At 31.8% G+C, this 18,227-nt stretch overlaps 4 protein-coding genes across 6 annotated transcripts in view; 2 read left to right on the top strand and 2 right to left on the bottom strand.

Annotated features, from left to right (window-relative positions):
* Positions 1–2,935, top strand: part of LOC109538996 (sialin) — a 7,651-nt gene extending 4,716 nt beyond the window's left edge. For all 3 annotated transcript variants that reach the window (XM_048664096.1, XM_019906499.2, XM_019906500.2), the window contains 4 exons: positions 1,211–1,423; positions 1,483–1,719; positions 2,080–2,361; positions 2,460–2,935. In XM_048664096.1, the coding sequence (XP_048520053.1) occupies positions 1,211–1,423; positions 1,483–1,719; positions 2,080–2,361; positions 2,460–2,627 (900 nt within the window). In that variant the 3' untranslated portion in view covers positions 2,628–2,935. The remainder of the gene's footprint in view (positions 1–1,210; positions 1,424–1,482; positions 1,720–2,079; positions 2,362–2,459) is intronic.
* Positions 2,936–2,984: 49 nt separating this feature from the next.
* Positions 2,985–7,575, bottom strand: LOC109538998. Its single transcript, XM_019906501.2, has 3 exons — positions 7,395–7,575; positions 5,254–5,448; positions 2,985–3,758 (listed from the first exon to the last, which is right to left on the bottom strand). The coding sequence occupies exons 1-3, from the start codon at positions 7,508–7,510 to the stop codon at positions 3,059–3,061; spliced, it is 1,011 nt and encodes a 336-aa protein (XP_019762060.2). The 5' UTR covers positions 7,511–7,575; the 3' UTR covers positions 2,985–3,058.
* A 683-nt stretch (positions 7,576–8,258) lies between these two features.
* Positions 8,259–12,278, bottom strand: LOC109538999. The gene is made up of 2 exons (XM_019906502.2): positions 11,932–12,278; positions 8,259–9,025 (listed from the first exon to the last, which is right to left on the bottom strand). The coding sequence occupies exons 1-2, from the start codon at positions 11,943–11,945 to the stop codon at positions 8,710–8,712; spliced, it is 330 nt and encodes a 109-aa protein (XP_019762061.1). The 5' UTR covers positions 11,946–12,278; the 3' UTR covers positions 8,259–8,709.
* Positions 12,279–13,247: 969 nt separating this feature from the next.
* LOC125503531 (structural maintenance of chromosomes protein 5-like) lies at positions 13,248–17,723 on the top strand. Its single transcript, XM_048664095.1, has 12 exons — positions 13,248–13,622; positions 14,724–14,913; positions 14,982–15,068; positions 15,352–15,532; positions 15,682–15,799; positions 15,856–15,951; positions 16,157–16,350; positions 16,412–16,590; positions 16,649–16,718; positions 16,836–17,021; positions 17,275–17,500; positions 17,560–17,723. Exons 1-12 carry the CDS (start codon positions 13,435–13,437, stop codon positions 17,687–17,689), a joined length of 1,845 nt encoding a protein of 614 aa, XP_048520052.1. The 5' UTR covers positions 13,248–13,434; the 3' UTR covers positions 17,690–17,723.
* The last annotated feature ends 504 nt before the right edge of the window (positions 17,724–18,227 follow it).

The raw sequence follows: 18,227 nt of genomic DNA, 5'->3' as shown, positions 1-18,227 counted from the left end.
TTGCAGTTTTCTCAAAAAATGCTTGAATTCAAGAAGTTTTAGATTTGCGTGGTTTTTTTTTGAGTTGCAAAATCCACTTGAACATGACACTGCTTCCGCTGGATCCGCCCTTGCAAAAGGCACAAAGGAAAACGTTGAACAATAAAAAAAACCGCACTGCATGCCTAAAATTCATTATTGCACCCTGTATGCAACTTACGACAGGCCTGCTTCATTCTTTCGATAAAAACATTGCCATTTACGGCGAAAAAACTATCTAGTTTTTTCAAAGTAGTAATAAAAACTTTTAAAAGAATTCGCTTATGGAAGGAACGTATTGAATTAATTTCAGTTTCTAGTTTGTTCTAACGCGTCCTTTTTGGATTCATGTAGATTTTTATACAGGGTGTTCCGTAAGCACATGATCAAAACAGCACTGTGGTATTCTATGGATCAAAAGAAGACGATCAGGGCTAACTTTTATTCAGAGAAAATGTCCTGCTCCTCTACTATTGATGGTCAAAATTCTTTAAAAAAAAATTACATTTTTGGAAATATCGGGAGAATGGTACCATGAATTTTATTAAAACTCGCTGTAAAATCTTTTCTGGACATTTTTGGGCTTTTTGGAAACTCTTGTAGCAGTTATAGTTTTTGGGCAAAAAAAATTCTGCGTCCTTGTTATTTAACAATTTGAGACATAAGCTTTACATAAGAGTAGATTTAAATATTTAATCAATTCAATATTAAATAAATAATATTAAAAATTGAACATTAAAATAATTTTAGAAGTTTTCTTTTGCAACATCAAACTTGCCAAAATTAAAATTCCTAGATGTCTTAGGAAACATGTAATTTTGTTGTTATAGGTTTAGAAGAATGCAAATATGAATAAAAACTGATGGGTTCAAAATAAAGTGAATTTAACAATAATGAAAAATATTTTCGGCGTTTCGAATGTATTTAGTCAACTATGGATCTCTGAAACAACAACAAACGTCAGGTGATTTTACGATGGAAAAGTTCTTAGCGTTAGAAAAATTTGCGAGTTTTCAAGTTTTTGATTTGGGTAATCAGGGACATAACTTACGTTATCGAAAATGTGATTACCTCTATGTTTATAAGAGACGCTTTAAGCTTAATTTTGGACAGAACGTCACACAAGAATATTCTGTAAATACTTATTACTTGCATCAACTAGTTCATTTTTTAACAATGATACTTTGCGTAGTTCTTCATGCTGCTTGCCGGAATAATAGGAGCAAAACTGGGATGGATGTGGATCTTTTATATAGAAGGTGGAGCCAGTGCATTGTGGCTTTTGCTCTGGTTCTTTTTGGCAGCAGACAGTCCAGCGACCCAAAAAAAAATTAATCCCGAAGAGCGCGAGTTTATCATGAAATCTTTGAATCAAACTGAAGGCGAAAGCTCCGGCGCACATGAAGTAAGAATATGCGGAAAATATTAATTGATTTTTCATCAGATTTATACTTAATTATCCAGTTAAAAATGCCCTGGAAAGCCGCAATGACTTCGCCAGCCTTCCTAGCCATCTTAGTTGCGCATACATGTTCCAACTGGGGATGGTACATGGTTCTTGTGGAACTACCTCTGTACATGAAAACCGTACTCAAATTCAAGCTGGAAGAAAACTCATTCCTGACTGCTCTACCGTTTCTCACCATGTGGATTTTCTCGATGATATTCAGTAAAATTATGGATCATTTGAGAGGAAAGAACGTAAGTATATAGCCAACCATAAAGATGACAAAATATAACTAAATTAAGAACTCTGGCTGTTCTATTTCTAAAAATGCATCAACATTTTAAACATAACATTTCCAATTAAAGCAAATTTAGATATTTTCCTCAATTATGAATAACAAGCTGTAATTAACGCACAAGGTGCTGACACTGTTTGCAAATCAATTATCCCCAGTTAAAAAATTAAATGGATAAAATGTTTAAAAAACTTCACAAGTAATCCTCAAGAGAGCTTTGATCAATTAATACTTCAATTAATCTCAAACATTTTCATTGAGTTGGTTTTGTCTAAATAAACTAATATCTTAGTTTATAAATTATTCTTATATTTGTTAGATTATTTCCACCACTACCGCAAGGAAAATCGCCACAGGTGTGGCTAGTATGGGTCCATTGATTTGTTTCGTAAGTCTTTGTTACTTGGATGGACAACAAACAGGAGTAGTACTGATGACTCTTGCTGTGACTGCTATAGGAGGAATGTTCTGTGGATTTTTATCAAATCACATAGATATTGCACCTAATTTCGCCGGAACTCTTGTTGCTGTTACTAACACAGTGGCTACTATTCCCGGAATAGCAGTACCGTTTGTTGTTAGTGCCCTAACAAAAAAAGACGTACGTATTCATCACTTGCCTCTGAATGTCTAACGACGAATCCCATTATATTTTTGGCATAAAACACAATCCGTTCAACCCAACATTGTATTTCTTAGGATTCTATCAATTCTTGGAGGATTCTTTTCTGGATCACAGTGGCATTGTATGCAATTGAATTTATCGTATTTTCAATCTTTGGATCCGGTGAAGAGCAAGCATGGAATAAACCTGATAGTGAAGGGGAATCTCAACCGTTGAAGTCAACGGCACCTACTAAGGCATAATTTGCTGCAGCACACAAAGTATTACAAAGAAAGCTTTAACTATAAGATGCATATACAAACGAATGATATTGAATGACTTGAAAAACCCATGAGATCTGTGTATTTTAGGAAACAAATCAATAAATAATAAAAATTGGCAAAACAACCCTCGCTTTGTGACATAACAAAAACCACATTTTATGTGCAAAATGTACCTATTTTTTAAATTATATTTAGTAAGACTGTTAAACTAGATTAGCGGAGAGTAAAATGCTTTTATAATATAAAGAGATCTGTATCAGAGAATATAAATAAATATTGAATAAATACCATTTGTGTTTACAGCTAAGGATTGGTTCCAAAACGTGGTAAAAAAAATCACTTAAAATATATATATTACAACAAGTGTTACAAAGTTAATCCAGCTCATGAAATACAAATTTAAAAACCTCTTAAGACTTCGGCTTTTTCTTCACTTTCTTCATTTCTTCAATTTTTCTCTTTCGCCGATTAGAGTCTCCTCTAATTTTCTTTACCTTCAAAGGTATATACTTGTCAGAGTTTTCCTCTGTTTGGTTGCAAATATTTTGACCATTGGAAAATGATAAAAACCCAGATTCATCTGTGTCCATTTTGCTGCTATTTTTATATTCATCGCTACTTTTTTCTGGAACAAATGCTCTTTCTCCTTTTCCTTTTCTATACAAATAGATTGAGCTACATTCAGTAACCGACATTGGCGAGTTAGGTACATCCATGTGCTCATTTGCTTTGCTTTCAGAGGCTTTAACAATACTTGTATCTAGAGTTTCATTAATAACAATTACATCCATTCGATCAACGGATCTTTTAAAATTAATATGTTCTCTAGGTACTGGGCATTTGACCCACAGCTTTTCAATTGTCTGCTGTATGTCTTCATATTTTACTGGTTGCGTAAAACCAATGGCAATGCTTGAAAAACCGCATATTTTTTCCAATTTAGTTCGCAAATTGGGAACAACTAAAGTCGGAATTCTGAATAAAACACATTGATCAATCAGATGTTCTACCATTAACTTGGGCTTAACGTCATCTGTGATGAGCACAGACTTAACTATGCATTGTTCAACTACTTTTGTTATATCGTTTACTCCAAATATTACACCTTCCCTAAAAAAAGTCACTAGTCACAAAGCAATAAAGAACACTTCAGCAACGAAGAAAAGCTATTAATTCCCAAGTTAATCTTCAGATTGATTTTAAAACACAAATTTAAAAAGCGACAAAATGATTACAGCGATTGAAAACTACGATACCCATGGATATTTCTTTAAGTGTCTGAACCGATTCGCAAGGTTCCTATTAGTTCTGCAAAAGTTTAAAACAGTGTCTATCATAGAATTTATTGGCTCTACAATGACGATCTGAAAATGTTATTAGTATCACCCCTGCATATATTATTGCACCATCGAATTCATACTCACAGCTGAGAGCAAAAATAGATAATTATTCGTTATTACCATATGCCTAAACGTTCTCGACACTCACAGAATCTATCAGCAGATCACTATTTCAGTAACTTTCATAAAAACACTCCATTGCCTTAAAACACCTCATTGTCTTTCTTTACATATGCAATTTTATAAGTAAGCAGATATATTTTTGGATTATTAAAAAATGAACAACTTTAGACGATTTGTATAGACTGTTCTTATATAAGTGTTATAACTATATATTGAGGCATATTTATGAAAACATAAAAAAACCTTGTCGTTGGGTGTTTGGCTTCAAATTTTACGGATTGATAAAAGTCGATCAAATTTCACAATAAAGAAAGAATTATTTATCAAAAATCAAGCAAGAACGATCATTATACCCTAGCTACATTTAAATGAATAATAGACTTAGGCTCAAGCTGTAATAGAAAATTCCAATTAGCTAAGAGATTGTTTTATAAAAGTTTCCTTGACGCTTCGATAGCAATTCTGCTATCTACATATATCAAAAGCTGTTAGTCGCAAATGTAAACGTTTGAAAGAGTTAACTTTTAAACCTGAAGAAATTTTATATATTTTTTTTTTTTGAAAACTCAAACCATTCGTATTGAGAATGCAAGAACACTTTAAGTTAGGGTGTAATTCATGGAAGAAGTAACACACCAGAACGACACAAATTTTATATGTACTTGTATTGTAAAATTTCATATGAAAGCGGTCTACGGAAGCAAACCTCATTTGTCAACATCTAATATCTTACTAGATTAAATTTAGGGAAACGAAATATTGATATTTCCAAAACTAATTCCAGAATCCAGAATCTCCCTCGTCGTTCCTCGTCGTGGCGTTTTCAGAAAAACAGCCATTTTATATAATAAAACTTTTAAACGAAAGAAGAACTTCATCATTATTATTATTATCATCATTACGTATTCTTACGATCCTATTGAAGAAAGTGAGATAAAAAATACTCTTACAACTCCAGATATCCTCCATTTATAACTATTATCCAGCTGTACGAAACCGCTGAATATTTGCAGGTATGTGAATTATTACCGTAAGATCATCACAGAGTATTACAACTTCTTGTACTAATTACAGTACAATAAACCCTTCAGATATTTTAATTGTATAACAGAACTATTACCCATTTACAAACAGGCACTTACCTTTTCTTTATGCGCTCTTCATTGCTACCATCTGGGTGGTTCAGTAAATACAACTTCTTGAATGCCTTCCGATCAGCCTTTGGGACGTTTTTAAGCTCAGTAAAAAGAATTTTTGGCTTTTTCACAACCATATTTGGCAGATCTTTGGACATAACATCGTAAAGTTCCTTCGCGTCGTCCCCATTAATGATAGGCCTGGTCCAAATAAAGATTACAATTAGATTACTATTTGTAATATAACAATAACGAATAGCGAAATAAACTTCGTTTATTGGTTTATTAACAGTTAACAGCTTATTGAAGTATCAATTTTGAACATTGAACTTACACAACAAGAAGTCTATAACATGGGTACCTAATCCAAACACTAAAATTGTTTGCCTTTTCAAAGCTTTGTCGTTTAATGAAAAATTTGATCCTTAGAAAGATGCTTGATAAGACCTAATAGGTTTCCTTAGAAAAATTTTATTATAGAAAAACGTTTTAGCTGTTGCGGTAAGTTTCAGATGACTTTTATAGAAAATAACCCGCAGTTTACTGACAAAAAATAATTTTCGTCTATTAAAATATATTATTTTTTATTACATATACCATATTAATAAAACTTTCAGTTTCCGATCTACACAGGATTATTTAAAAAAGGTTCTAGTTAAATGAACGAATTTACAAATTAAGTAATTAAGTAATTCAGTTAAGCTTAATTATGTCAATCTATACAAAGTAAAACCGTTGATACCCGCGGGTAGTAAAAATGTATTGTTATAAAATCAATATAAGTTGTTAATTGCAATGATTACTCTATGCATCACACAAATAGCTTTTTTTAGCATTTTTCCTCTTTTTTTAACATAAAATACATTTATAATAATTTCGAAAGTGAACCTAAATCAAAAATTCTCAGATATGGCTGATGCTCTATCATCAGTCAGACTTTTGCTACATAATTTAATTGGACATTAAATCATTTAGAAAATTTTATTCAAACAAATTGTTATCTTTCATAAAATAAACTTTAATAATGATTCGTTTCAATAAGAATTCAATCTATTAGCTATAAAGTCTAAAAAAATCTATTTAACCGAAGATTTTACTTCTACCCCACCTGGTTCAAATTCTTCAGATCAAATAGGTAATTTTTAAAATAAACATGTAGTGGTTCTATTAGACGCTCTAATTTACAAAACAATTAATATTCTGAATGAACTCTTTTTAACACTTTCACTACAAAGCCCACAAATTACCATGTAATTAGTAAAATTCCCGAACATTAACTGCGTGATAATGACCTGAATTTCATATAAATAAACTTCTCAATTATCTGATGATCTGAAGTATAGACTAAAGTTGTCGTCAATTTAAATTAATAAGAAAACTCTGCAAAATTAAAAAACCTCTTACATTACAATAGTAAGGAAAGTGCATGATCTAATTGTGCATACATTAAAATGTTTTAATGTAAGTTCAGAAGCATCTACAAGAATGATAGTGAATAATAATAATCATCGTTGCAATTATAATTTCTACTTATTATACTTTAAAAAAATTATACTACTTAACTACACAATATTAGTATAATTTTATTTGCAAACATAAAAATACACAAATGTATATAAAACTGGGCTGAAAAAAGTTACCCCCTTTTTCTCAAACTAAAGGAGAGGTGCCCAAGTCACTTAAGTAAATTAAATATGTTGAATCACCTTGCTCAGAACATAGAGTACCATATTGTATAGCTTCACATACACTTCAGAATTAGCTCTGTTTTGAAACCAATCAATAAATAACTAAATTTTTGAAATATGTTGTGTTATAAGTAAGTACTTTCGGATTCGGGAATAAATGTAAAGTTTTGTGGTGGTTGCACTTAGGGGCTCATGGGCCAGAGCAGCAAGTAAGAAAAGTGTCTCATTTAGGATCATCCTGGATATTGCCAAATAGGTAATGTTTAAACGTTTTTTATATATTTTCTATTCAAGTTAAAAGCTAATGTTTTCCAATTTGCTTCATTCATATATGGGTATACCCATATGCCATATAGGTACTTATACTTTACGTACACTATCGAGAATTCTACATTTGACCTAATGAAAGAGTAAAATATAATAAGGGCATGTATTTGAACTAATAAAAACAAAACTTACCAATATTTGGCAAATGGAATAACAAGAACATTCCTTAAGGTAATTTTGGTTTTAGTTTTTCTAGCCGAAAGGGTGGCCTTTCGCTGTTTTTTAGTTAAAACCGGAGTCTCAGTCATGTTTACCAAAAATAAATGAAACAATTTGGGGTTTAGTTGTTCCTCCTCGTCTTTCGTCGCATCGGTCATGGACACAAGGTGACAACCACGGAACTTTCTTCTGTGGTGACTACATAGTACGTTATTGCTTGGTAGGGGACCACAGAACATTCAATTTTCAAAGCGAAAAATTGCTTACTTATAAGAACTGGGTGTATTTAATTCAACCATAATTAAACAGAGAAAAATATAATAGAAGCCGATGGTTTGGTAATTAAATACCAATTGCATATATTTTCATGATTTTAATTTAGAAAGATATACATATACAACTTCATATATGCTAATGTACAATTGGCGACACATGAAAGTAGACGAGTAGACTAAGGGCGATTTTTTCTGATTTTGGTAAATCAGACTTTGTGAAATACGTCAAATATATATATTTATGTACAATGTATATCACAAAATTGTTTTAATTTAACAATTTAATTAATTTCTATGTTAATCGTGCTCTTCGGTTTTCTAAATATCTCAGCTACTGTTTTCTTGACCATCTTTTTTCAATAAATGTAATTATTTGAATTTTTGCAAATAACTTTGAATGAATGAAATTGATTGAAATAAAATGAAATTTTATTTGTCAGTGTTATGCCATTTACGCAAAGGCAGATGGAGGTAGAAAGTCAGATTTACACAACTATTTAATCGTCTACTTTTATGTGTCGCCGACTGACATACCCAATATTCAAAATAATAACAATAAAAATTAAACATTTTGCACATATAATTACTAATATAATTTACACTTCAATAAATTAGTCTAGGCATACAAGAGTATCTGACCTATCAAAAAATCCTAATAATTCAAGTGTTAACTCATCCAAAGCATATCGCCTGTCTTATCATGAAGAGTTGTGAATAGTAAATACAGCATATCCTTTATATCAATTTGTATATGTTATTAACAAATCCAGTAAAATATAAAAGGTAAAAAAGAATGAACTAGTAAAAACCAGGAAAGAGCCATAATAAAGATATGAATGTTAATATTTGTAGTAAAAAAAGAATCGTGTCTCATATGAATAATATTCCTAAATGGCAGTAGAGAAATAATCTGTTCCCCAGACAAGCCCTATGCAGTATAAGAAATCCACCTACATTTTTATAACACTGCATAAAGCTAACTAAACAATAAGATAATAAGTCACTACTTATATTTAATTACATCCTCTACGAACACGTTCCATATACACTTCATAAAGAAGCTTATTAATGTTAAAATAATGAGGATTTTGAGATTCCGTCAGATCTGGGGAATATGGGAGGTACACCCCTTCCGTGCTCTGTTCTGATCCACATGGTGATACTGGAATAGGATTATTCTGACTAGTAAAAGTGCCATTGGATTGACACCATGCAGAATTCGAGAATTGATTTTGACTTTCCATTAGCATATTGTTTATATGAAGATTGTTTATTCTTTTTGACAATGGCATGAATTCGATTTCGTCATGGACGCTCCGGGCTCGCTTCCTGAAAAAAAGCAAATAACAGTAATAGTGAATTAATATTGAAAATGTGTTTAAAGTAAATTTAAAAATTGCTATTAAAGCTGAAGTAAGATTGTGAAATAACTACTTGGATACAATTAAATAAGTAAAAAAAGGAACATCCAAATACTACAAACAAATATTAACAATATTTCAGTATAGAATAGTACAGGGCGCCAAAGTATGACTGTAAATATGCGCGTGATTTCCAAAAATAACATGCAGTCTTCTATTAAAACTGCTGCCTGCTGCTGTTCTTAACGACTGTAGTACAAACTATTATTTATATAATACCTTATTAATACACCATTTTCTAAAAACGCTTACTTTATGATATTCTACAGAGCTAAATCTTTAATAAAACAATGCATTAATATTATTAGTTTTGAGCTGATACCAATAAGTTTTGAGATACAAAGGTTGCTTTCAGTTTAGTCAGATTTCTCTACAAACGAAGTATATTTTTAAAATTTCTGTTTGATTTGTAAACGAAAGGGTTACTTAAAACGTTTTGTACAACGCAGTTTCCGAGTAAAAAAATGTTGACGGCAGCTTCTGCGCTAAAACAAAATTGCTAACATTGATTTTATTACAAAAAAATATTGCGATTCGCAGGCAACATCAGCTAAAGTTTTTATAATGTATGTATCAAGTGGATTACTTTACTTGTAAATAAATATTATTTTGAGTGATCCATGGTTGTGGCTCTATTAGTAGAAAAATTGAAAAACTAGCTGCGATTTTGCCCAAATGTTAACAGGTTTTTCGTTAAAAAAAAAAGAATTTGTAACTTTAAAACCAAACTTAGTCTTGAACGAGAACGTCTTTTAAAAAACATTGTAGACTAACCGAAACCAAGCATGCATAGATTTAACGATAGCGATATTATATTAGATCTCAGAAAACCTAAAACCGTCTTTTGCGCTCTTAAACTCAGATGTTATTCAATCACGTACTCATGTGTTCATCAAACTCTATTTGATTAGGTGGCATGAATCACACTGCGTATTGCCAACAAAACCTACATGCCTGGGTTGCAGACCTTGCGCTATATTCACTTAAAAATTATACCTCTGGTTTGAAAAATCCTTGGATTATACTGCTTAAAATAAAAAAATGCTTACTGAAAAGTATCTTAATTAAAGAATTATTTTTATTTAAAAAAATATAGATTTTGCATAATAATGTACTCTTTAATTAATGTGTAACTCGACATTGTAATTTCATTTATCAAACTTTGCAACTGTAAAATTGAGAAGGATGGAGAAGGATGTTCCACAAAGAAAAGTAAGTTCGAATTTCAGAAAATGCATAAAACAGTTTGTTTTACTACTCAGAAGAGTTTATGAAAGTTTAATTATCTGAAGTTTCACGAACTATAAAGGTTTTAGTGAGACTCAATTGGGATCCGGATTCTGGCCGATTTTACGAATCTTCAGATATTGAAGATGGTAAAGATTTCAAATTCTTATTTGCGTTAGTTCGCAAGATGAAAATTTTAAAAGTAGAGAACGCAATTTGAGATTTGGTGCGATTTTTATGAAACTTTCAGCTTCTTTTTTGCATCTCAGCTTTACATCTAATTCAAATTCTTACTTGCTTTAGCTAGGCATATGCAACTTTTTAAATGAGAGAACGCAGTGGAAAAAAATATCAATTTTGAGACTGATCTTTATTTAGCTGACAAAAATCAGAATTGAGGTCGATTTTTACAAGACGATCAGCATTGTTACAACCAGGATGTGAATGTTTAAAGGCGAATGCCCAGTTGAGTTAAACCATGGTTTGACTCATACTCTGATGAACACACACACAGACGAACACTGACAAAATGGATGGTTGCAACCCTCAATTTTGAGACCGATTTATATTACGGTGACAAAAGGCAATTTTACGTAACTTTTAGGTTCTTCTTGCCATCTCATCTTTAAATCTGAAACAAACTTTTTGTTCAAAAAAATATGGGAGTTTTTAAATGCGAGAACGGGCAAAAGTTAGGATTCAAGTCAATTTTTACAAGATGTTCAGCATTTTTACAGCAAAGTGTCTCCTTAATACGGTGAACATTTCGGATCGCTACTTGCTTTAGTTTGAAAGATGTGAATGTTGAAAGGAGAGAACCCAGTTGAGTAAAAACACCAATTTTGTAATCGATATTTACTGAGCTGGCGAAAAGCAAAAAAAATGCATGCTTAATGCACTTAAATTCTTCCAAAAATGGTTACAAAAAAACGTCGGATGTCGACCATCAATGTTATTCCAAAGCAAATATTTTCAGACATCCGTGTACGTCGTTTAAGGAAATCACGTGTAAAAACTAGTAACTTTGACGTACATTAGCACGTTTTTGATGAAATAGATCGAAACGATGTAAATAGAGCTGCTAAAATATTTCCTCTAAAAAGGCATAGAAGCTTTGTTCGGTGTTAAAATAATGGCTCCTTTCTTGTTTGGAAACTTGCATCCAAAATCGTACTCTATGGAACTTTCTTAAGACTTAAGCTTAAGAATATTAGCAAATACTATAGTCTATAGTATTTGATATTAGAGATGCCATTAAGGGTATCGCTGAGAAGTGTCTTTGGGAAAAAATGTATACTACTAGTGTTATTTGTGTGCCTGTCTTCAGGATCGTTCGGTGCAATTTTTTTCTTTTTATTCATGTGGCAAACTGTTGTCCTTTTTACAACGAGTACGTGTTAAATTACTGTCACGAAATAACACTCCGTTTGGGAAAATATTGATTTGGCTAACGTTAGGAAGCAAAAACATGATGATTGAATACACACGATTTTAAATGGACGAGTAGTGATTACCGAGTATTCAGTATTCAATACAGTAATGCTTGTCATACGTTAATAAAACATACAAATAAAGAAGGGTATTTACCTGTTTTGTGTCATATTTCGTAGCTGTCTGTTAGAAATAACAATTAAAGATACTTTTTACAACAACTGATTATAGTTCAGAAACTTGGAATGACACAGACACATGTATATCACCTCTACCTCTAGTTGGTGTGTGATGACAATGAAAGAATAGACAAAAATTTGGATAAAAATATCACCAAGTAAATTTTCACTGTTTGCAGTACAGCTTCTCAATTGCATATGTAAATGTTTTCATGTGCAATGTGATGTTTAGATCATATTCACATTAATTACATTGCGCTACACTAAAACCAACTAAAACATACTAAACTGTCAGTAATGACAACGTCCAGTGAAAAGTCATAAAACCATACAAACCCTGTTGCCAACATCTCAAGCAAATCCTCATATGACCAGAATTATTTTAATGTATGTTACTAAAGCAAAACTCAAATGTTTAAGTGCGATTAGCAGAGAATTACTATTGATGTCATACTAATGTTTAGAATTACATTATGTGTTAACATGGCAATACATTGGCAAGCTTTATACCAAAAAGAACCTCAAACTACTACTTAAAAAAAACGGGAACAGTTTTTGGATGTGTCAAAAACAAGTACCCTCAGAACCGGTTTCGGGTTTAGTTTGTTTGTGATACTTTGAAATATACTACTTTCTTGTTATTTTCATATATACATAAAGAGTATTATTTTTAAAGAATTTGTGAAATGTTTCGTAATCGGCAACAGGGTGGTAGATCATTTATCACGAGTAGGGATGACACAACCCAGTATTTTTGAAGCACAGGTTCCATGTGTGACTGTTCCAAACTCGTACCTATTCCAAGGATCTGGAATTTTTTCACCTGTTATTTTGGCCCATGATAAATATTGGTTTGTACCTGAAACCGAGCTGAAACTTATTTTAGTCAGAGTAGACTTGAAAAGGCCTGTTTCAGGCACTAAAAATATGAAAGTAAAAGGAGTTGTTCGGAAAGATGTCAGAATATTGAGACAATAGTTTGTGCTAGATTTCCGGTTGTGAAACATTGTTTAAATAATTAAAGGAAGTGCGAAAAATCGTTTTTTGGGCATCAACGGTATTCTGAACCGTTGATGCTATTGAAAAAAGTTTTATTCTTTTTCTCATGTATTAAAATTAAAGGTAACGGTAATTTAATTAGTTTTATTATTATTTAAATTAATTTAGTAATTAAAATTAAATATTTTAGGTTCGCGTTTAGGCATCTTGCTTTACGCAATGTAACGACAGAAATAACAACATATTTGTCACGATTGTGGAAGTGAACACAAGGGTTCTATTTTGGAACGTAGCTAAATGAATTTCATTTGTCACATGTCCATAAGGTTTTGATTTGTTCAGGCGCTGTATTTGTTGTTGTTTGAAAATTTTATCAGTTAGTTGTGTTTTGTATTAATTTGGCGTTGCACTTGTTTAAAGAACCACAGTATGCGCTAGAGTCAGATAAGATATAATCTTTTTTCGGGGAAAAGGCCGAAACATGTTTAATCCGGGGTCTATACGGAAAATCCAAGTGAAAAACTTTGTAACCTATAGTTATATGGAAATGTTTCCAGGGCCTAATTTGAACATGATTATAGGCCCCAATGGAACAGGAAAATCTACGATCGTTGCTGCTATTATTCTAGGCCTAGGGGGCCAGCCCAAAACAGTGGGTAGAGGTACTAAGTATGTATTTAATATATTGATAATAAGTAGATATGTGCAACAGTTTCATGTCCAACAGTTCAACATTTTTTAATTTAATTGCAAGTAGGAAAATGAACACTATTTGATTCGAAAAGATAAAATGGATTAGATAAAAATATCTACTGATAGACACATATTACTTATTTGGTGCAAAAACGCCTATGAGTTACCTGAAAATCATGCTAATAACTTTTCATTGTATTTACGTACACTGATTAATTTTACATATCAGAAGAATGTTTTAACACAAGCACGTGCAATAGCCATGACTCGAGCGTGAAAAAGATATTAACAATTCGTCCAATATGACAAAATTCTGAATTTTTACGGGTTGTTAAAATCCCTGTTCAAGAGGTACCCAATATAAATCTTTTATTTTAATAATAAATAAGAAAACACCTAAAATACAAATTTTAAAAGTTTTACCAAAGAGCGGGAAATATGAGGACCGCAGGGAATCAATCAAATGAGTGGTTTCAAAACCTCTTGAAGCAGACTGGAACTTTCTGTCTGTTTTAAGGAGATTATTTCTGATGCCTCAAAAAACTAGGCTAAGGACTGATTTTTCAAGGATTTTAAAAAAGTCTCAAGAGCGGCAAAGATGTAAACTAGAAATCCAAAAGAAAAACGAACAAGCCAAAAAAAATAGGGCTTCAAATCTTCATGAAGCAGATACTTAACAGTTTATTTGTCTACTAAGGATACTTGACCCTCTCCGTCTATACACATTTTAGTCCAATCGGCTCAAAGCCCCGTTTTTAAAGGGTTGCTTACATATAGGCCCAAGGGCGGCAAAGAAGTAAAAAAAAATCATAACTTTAACTCTTTATGCAGCAGCGACTTGAAAATTTGTCCGTCTATTAACACGTTCGCGTTGTAGCCGATTTTGGATCTGATGATTTCATTTGATGTGTTCGTGTCCGTCTACGACATGTGGTGTTTAATGTTTATTCAAAGGGTATAGGTATTAATAGCACTTTGGCTATTATTTCACTTTGTGTTCATTTTAAGGAAAAATAATCACATTTATTACCTTGAACACCATCAGCAAACCGACCGAATAACCATTTTGTTCTTCAGGATATCAGAATATGTAAAACACAATTGTAACACGGCAGAGATTAACATCCAACTACAAGGATCGACAGAAAATTCCTTTATTAAAGTTACCAGACAATTCGACATTCATGATAAATCTCAATGGAAATTAGATGGAAACGTTTGCTCATTTGGCAATATTCAAGATTGTATTAAATATTTTAATATACAGGTGAAACGAAAGTCCAGATTTACTCATTGATTAGTTGATTTCATTATGTGTTTATCGTTTGATTTTAGGTTGATAATTTATGCCAATTTTTGCCTCAAGACCGCGTCGCGGATTTTGCCAAACTAAACAAGAAGGAGTTATTAAGAGAAACCCAGGTAATTGAAAGATTGAATTTACACCAGTATTTAAGTACTAGTAGTACATTTTCAAATTTACATTATTTTGTCTTAATATTGCGTATAAGTTTTTTGGTTGCTCAACATCATAAACATAAAGATCCTTAAGAAAATGAACCGTTTTATAAAAAACGCAACATATTTCAATAATAGCAACCAAGAAGAATTAAAAACTAACACTAATTACTTCGTAAATGAATTATTCATTAGATAAGTAGGTGGACTCGAGTACTTACTTATGAAACGTTTTTTTAAAATTCAGATTGCTTTATGTAGAGATGATTTGTTGGAAAAGCAACAATCTTTAATTGAAGCCAGAGCAAAGCACAGATCTTTGTTAGAACAACTTAATAAACACACGCAAAATTTGCAAGAATCGCACGATGCCAATTGCAGATTAGAAGGAAAAGTTAAAAATTTCAATGAAATGAAAAAGTACAAAGGTTAGTACAATTTTTGGCACTTTAGATGATAGAAAGCTATTTATTTTACAACTACGAACAACCTGGTTATTACACGTTGGGATCGAATACATCCGATTGGTTTGGCGTGCATTTATTTGTGGCAATTGTTTTTTGACCCCATATTTTAGAAATGATTGCTGATATTGATCGACAAATCGCCTGGATTGAATATGAGGACAAACGTGATAAACTTACTGAAATTAAGAAAGATAAACAATCGGCACAAGCAATATATGACAAATACAGGTAAATCATTCAGTCATTCGACTATTTGACCTGTTTGCTGATACATTTTGCTTTAGACAAGAAATGAAACCTTTGGAAAAAGAGATTCATGCCCATAGAGCATCTTTGAACGACTTCCAACAAAAAAACTCAAAAATAACACAAAATATTCGGTAAGTAAGAACATTTAATTTTATTTTACATACTAAGGTTGCTCAAAGTGCTTGAATGTATGTAAATTTTTGCACATTTTTTCAATTTTATATTTTGTTTGTTTTCATTTATAGTATGATTATTATAGTTTACCCTTGAAATAATTGTACTTAAAATAGTAATTAATGAAAATAATCTACAGTGAGATTCAATAAAAAATTACAGAAATAAAGAAGGCCTTATCAATACCACTATTGAGAAAATGGAAGCTCTTATGTCGAAAGTAAGGCATTTTGAGGATGAAATGAATACGAAATTAGCAGAGTGCGAACAATGGGACAAACAAATTCAGGAAGCAACCGTCAAATTAGAAGACAGCAAAAAAGTGTATAGAACCCTTTTAAAGAAAGTGAACCAAGGTATAATTAACTTCGCAGTTTCAAATTTCAAAACTCTCAGGATATACGTTTATTTTTCAAGACGAACATGAGTCGCAAGAGATTTTCAAACATATTACAAGATGCACTGATCGGAAAAGGCAGTTGCAAGACCAAAGAGATTTGATTGAACAAGACCGCCTAGCAAAGAAAGCAAGCATTAAAGCATTGCAATACGAGCAAAGCAAAATTGAAAACGTTAAACAAATTAGATTTGAGCAAGTAAGTTCGATTTGTTTTAGTACATACTTAAATTTAATACTTATTTTAATATTTGCAGTTAAGGAAATTAAACAAAGATGCCTACTCGGCAGTTTTATGGCTACGAGAAAATAAAGATAAGTTTAAAGGTAAAAGAATAAGATAATTATAATTTAATTGATACATTGTTGAGAAAGCAGACACTCAAATAATGTATACATACTACATTGTGCAAAAGAACTATTATATCATGTTATTATTTTTAGGTGAAATTTTTGAGCCAATAATGCTTGAACTAAACGTGCTGGATAAGTCCAAGTCAAAATATGTAGAATCCTTGGTGCCTTTCAGAGATCGATTAGCGTTTACGTGCACGGATAAATATGACATGAACTTGTTCATTGGTTACATCAGGAAACAGCAAGGTTTGTCAGTAAACGTTCTACATTCAGGTTAGTACTCGATTATATCCATATTCAATAAAAACATTTTTTTTATGAAAAATAACTCAAATAAATTTAATTGCGTGTTTAAACGATTTCTTCTTAATCTTATACTCATTTTTTTCAACTCGCTCTCTTATCGATTATATTAATTTCTTCATTTGTAAAATATGTTCGCTCTTGTAAATAAAACCTCAACTGTAGATCAAAACTCACAAATAAAAGTAAATATGGCAAATAATGGCACATTTGTATTCCATAGGACCTGCCTCTACAGACTACAAGAAACCAAAGATTCCAATTGAGCATCTCAGAAAATTCGGATTTGGTGCTTATGTTAATTTCTTGTTTACTGCTCCTGAACCGATTATGAGATATTTGTGCCAAACATATAAGTTGCATAACATTCCTATCGGAGATAGCAGCACAAATGACTGTTATGGAAGCGTGCCAGATCAATTGCCGGTATTTTTTAGTGACCGTTCCAGGTAAACGGAATTCACCATATGTTTTTCCTAATTCATTATTTTAACTTACAATTTTTCAGATTTTCCATAAACTATTCCAAGTATTCCCGCGAAAAAAGCACTAGGCAAGATCTTATTAGAGGTGATGGAGGGTTATCTTTATCCCTAGATAGCATTGCTTTAGAAAATATAAAAGGTAAATTGCAATAGTACGGAAAATACAGAATTAATTTAAATTATCCTCATTTATCAGTAGTTTTACGTTGGTTTTACACAAAATAAATTAACACTAAATTTAAAATCAAGTCAGCTATACAGTATTATACCTGTATGGTTACATAACATAATAAAATACAGGGTTGCTCATTAGTGCGTCAAAGTGCGATATCTCAGTAAATATGAAGTTTACAAGAACATTCGTCCAACGAAAGTTTTTCACGTTTAAAAGGTCCACATTCTAAAATTACTTTCCAATATACAGGGTGCATCATAAACGTGTGGTAGTTACCAACTCTGGTTTTTTAAATGAAACCCCCCTTTTTTTTTGTTATTTTCAGATTGGCCGTTCAATTTTAATTTATGTTTGTTTCAACCGTTTTACCTGAAAAATTTACGATTTCCGAGTTATTCGTAAAAATGTGAAAGTTTTGACAGCTACTGGGTTCCACAGAAATCGATCCTGTACACTACCCGCTGCGAATTTTGGAAAACAGTTTTCAGCGATTCTAACAGAACATCATGATCTACG

This window comes from Dendroctonus ponderosae, unplaced genomic scaffold (genome assembly GCF_020466585.1).
Source record: "Dendroctonus ponderosae isolate FM_Combo_2020 unplaced genomic scaffold, Dpon_F_20191213v2 Dpon_F_20191213_2, whole genome shotgun sequence".
Taxonomy (NCBI): domain Eukaryota; kingdom Metazoa; phylum Arthropoda; class Insecta; order Coleoptera; family Curculionidae; genus Dendroctonus; species Dendroctonus ponderosae.
This window is presented reverse-complemented; position numbering and strand designations above follow the sequence as displayed.

Bases quoted from the DNA above. Each gene is read 5' to 3' on its own strand.
- LOC109538998 (XM_019906501.2), bottom strand. From the start codon at position 7,510: ATGACTGAGACTCCGGTTTTAACTAAAAAACAGCGAAAGGCCACCCTT. The intron at 5,449-7,394 runs GTAAGTTTTGTT...TATTTGGACCAG, and splicing joins ATTCCATTTGCCAAATATTG to GCCTATCATTAATGGGGACG. The intron at 3,759-5,253 runs GTAAGTGCCTGT...GACTTTTTTTAG, and splicing joins GAAGAGCGCATAAAGAAAAG to GGAAGGTGTAATATTTGGAG.
- LOC125503531 (XM_048664095.1), top strand. From the start codon at position 13,435: ATGTTTAATCCGGGGTCTATACGGAAAATCCAAGTGAAAAACTTTGTA. The intron at 15,800-15,855 runs GTAAATCATTCA...ATTTTGCTTTAG, and splicing joins GCAATATATGACAAATACAG to ACAAGAAATGAAACCTTTGG. The intron at 15,952-16,156 runs GTAAGTAAGAAC...AAAAAATTACAG, and splicing joins AAAATAACACAAAATATTCG to AAATAAAGAAGGCCTTATCA.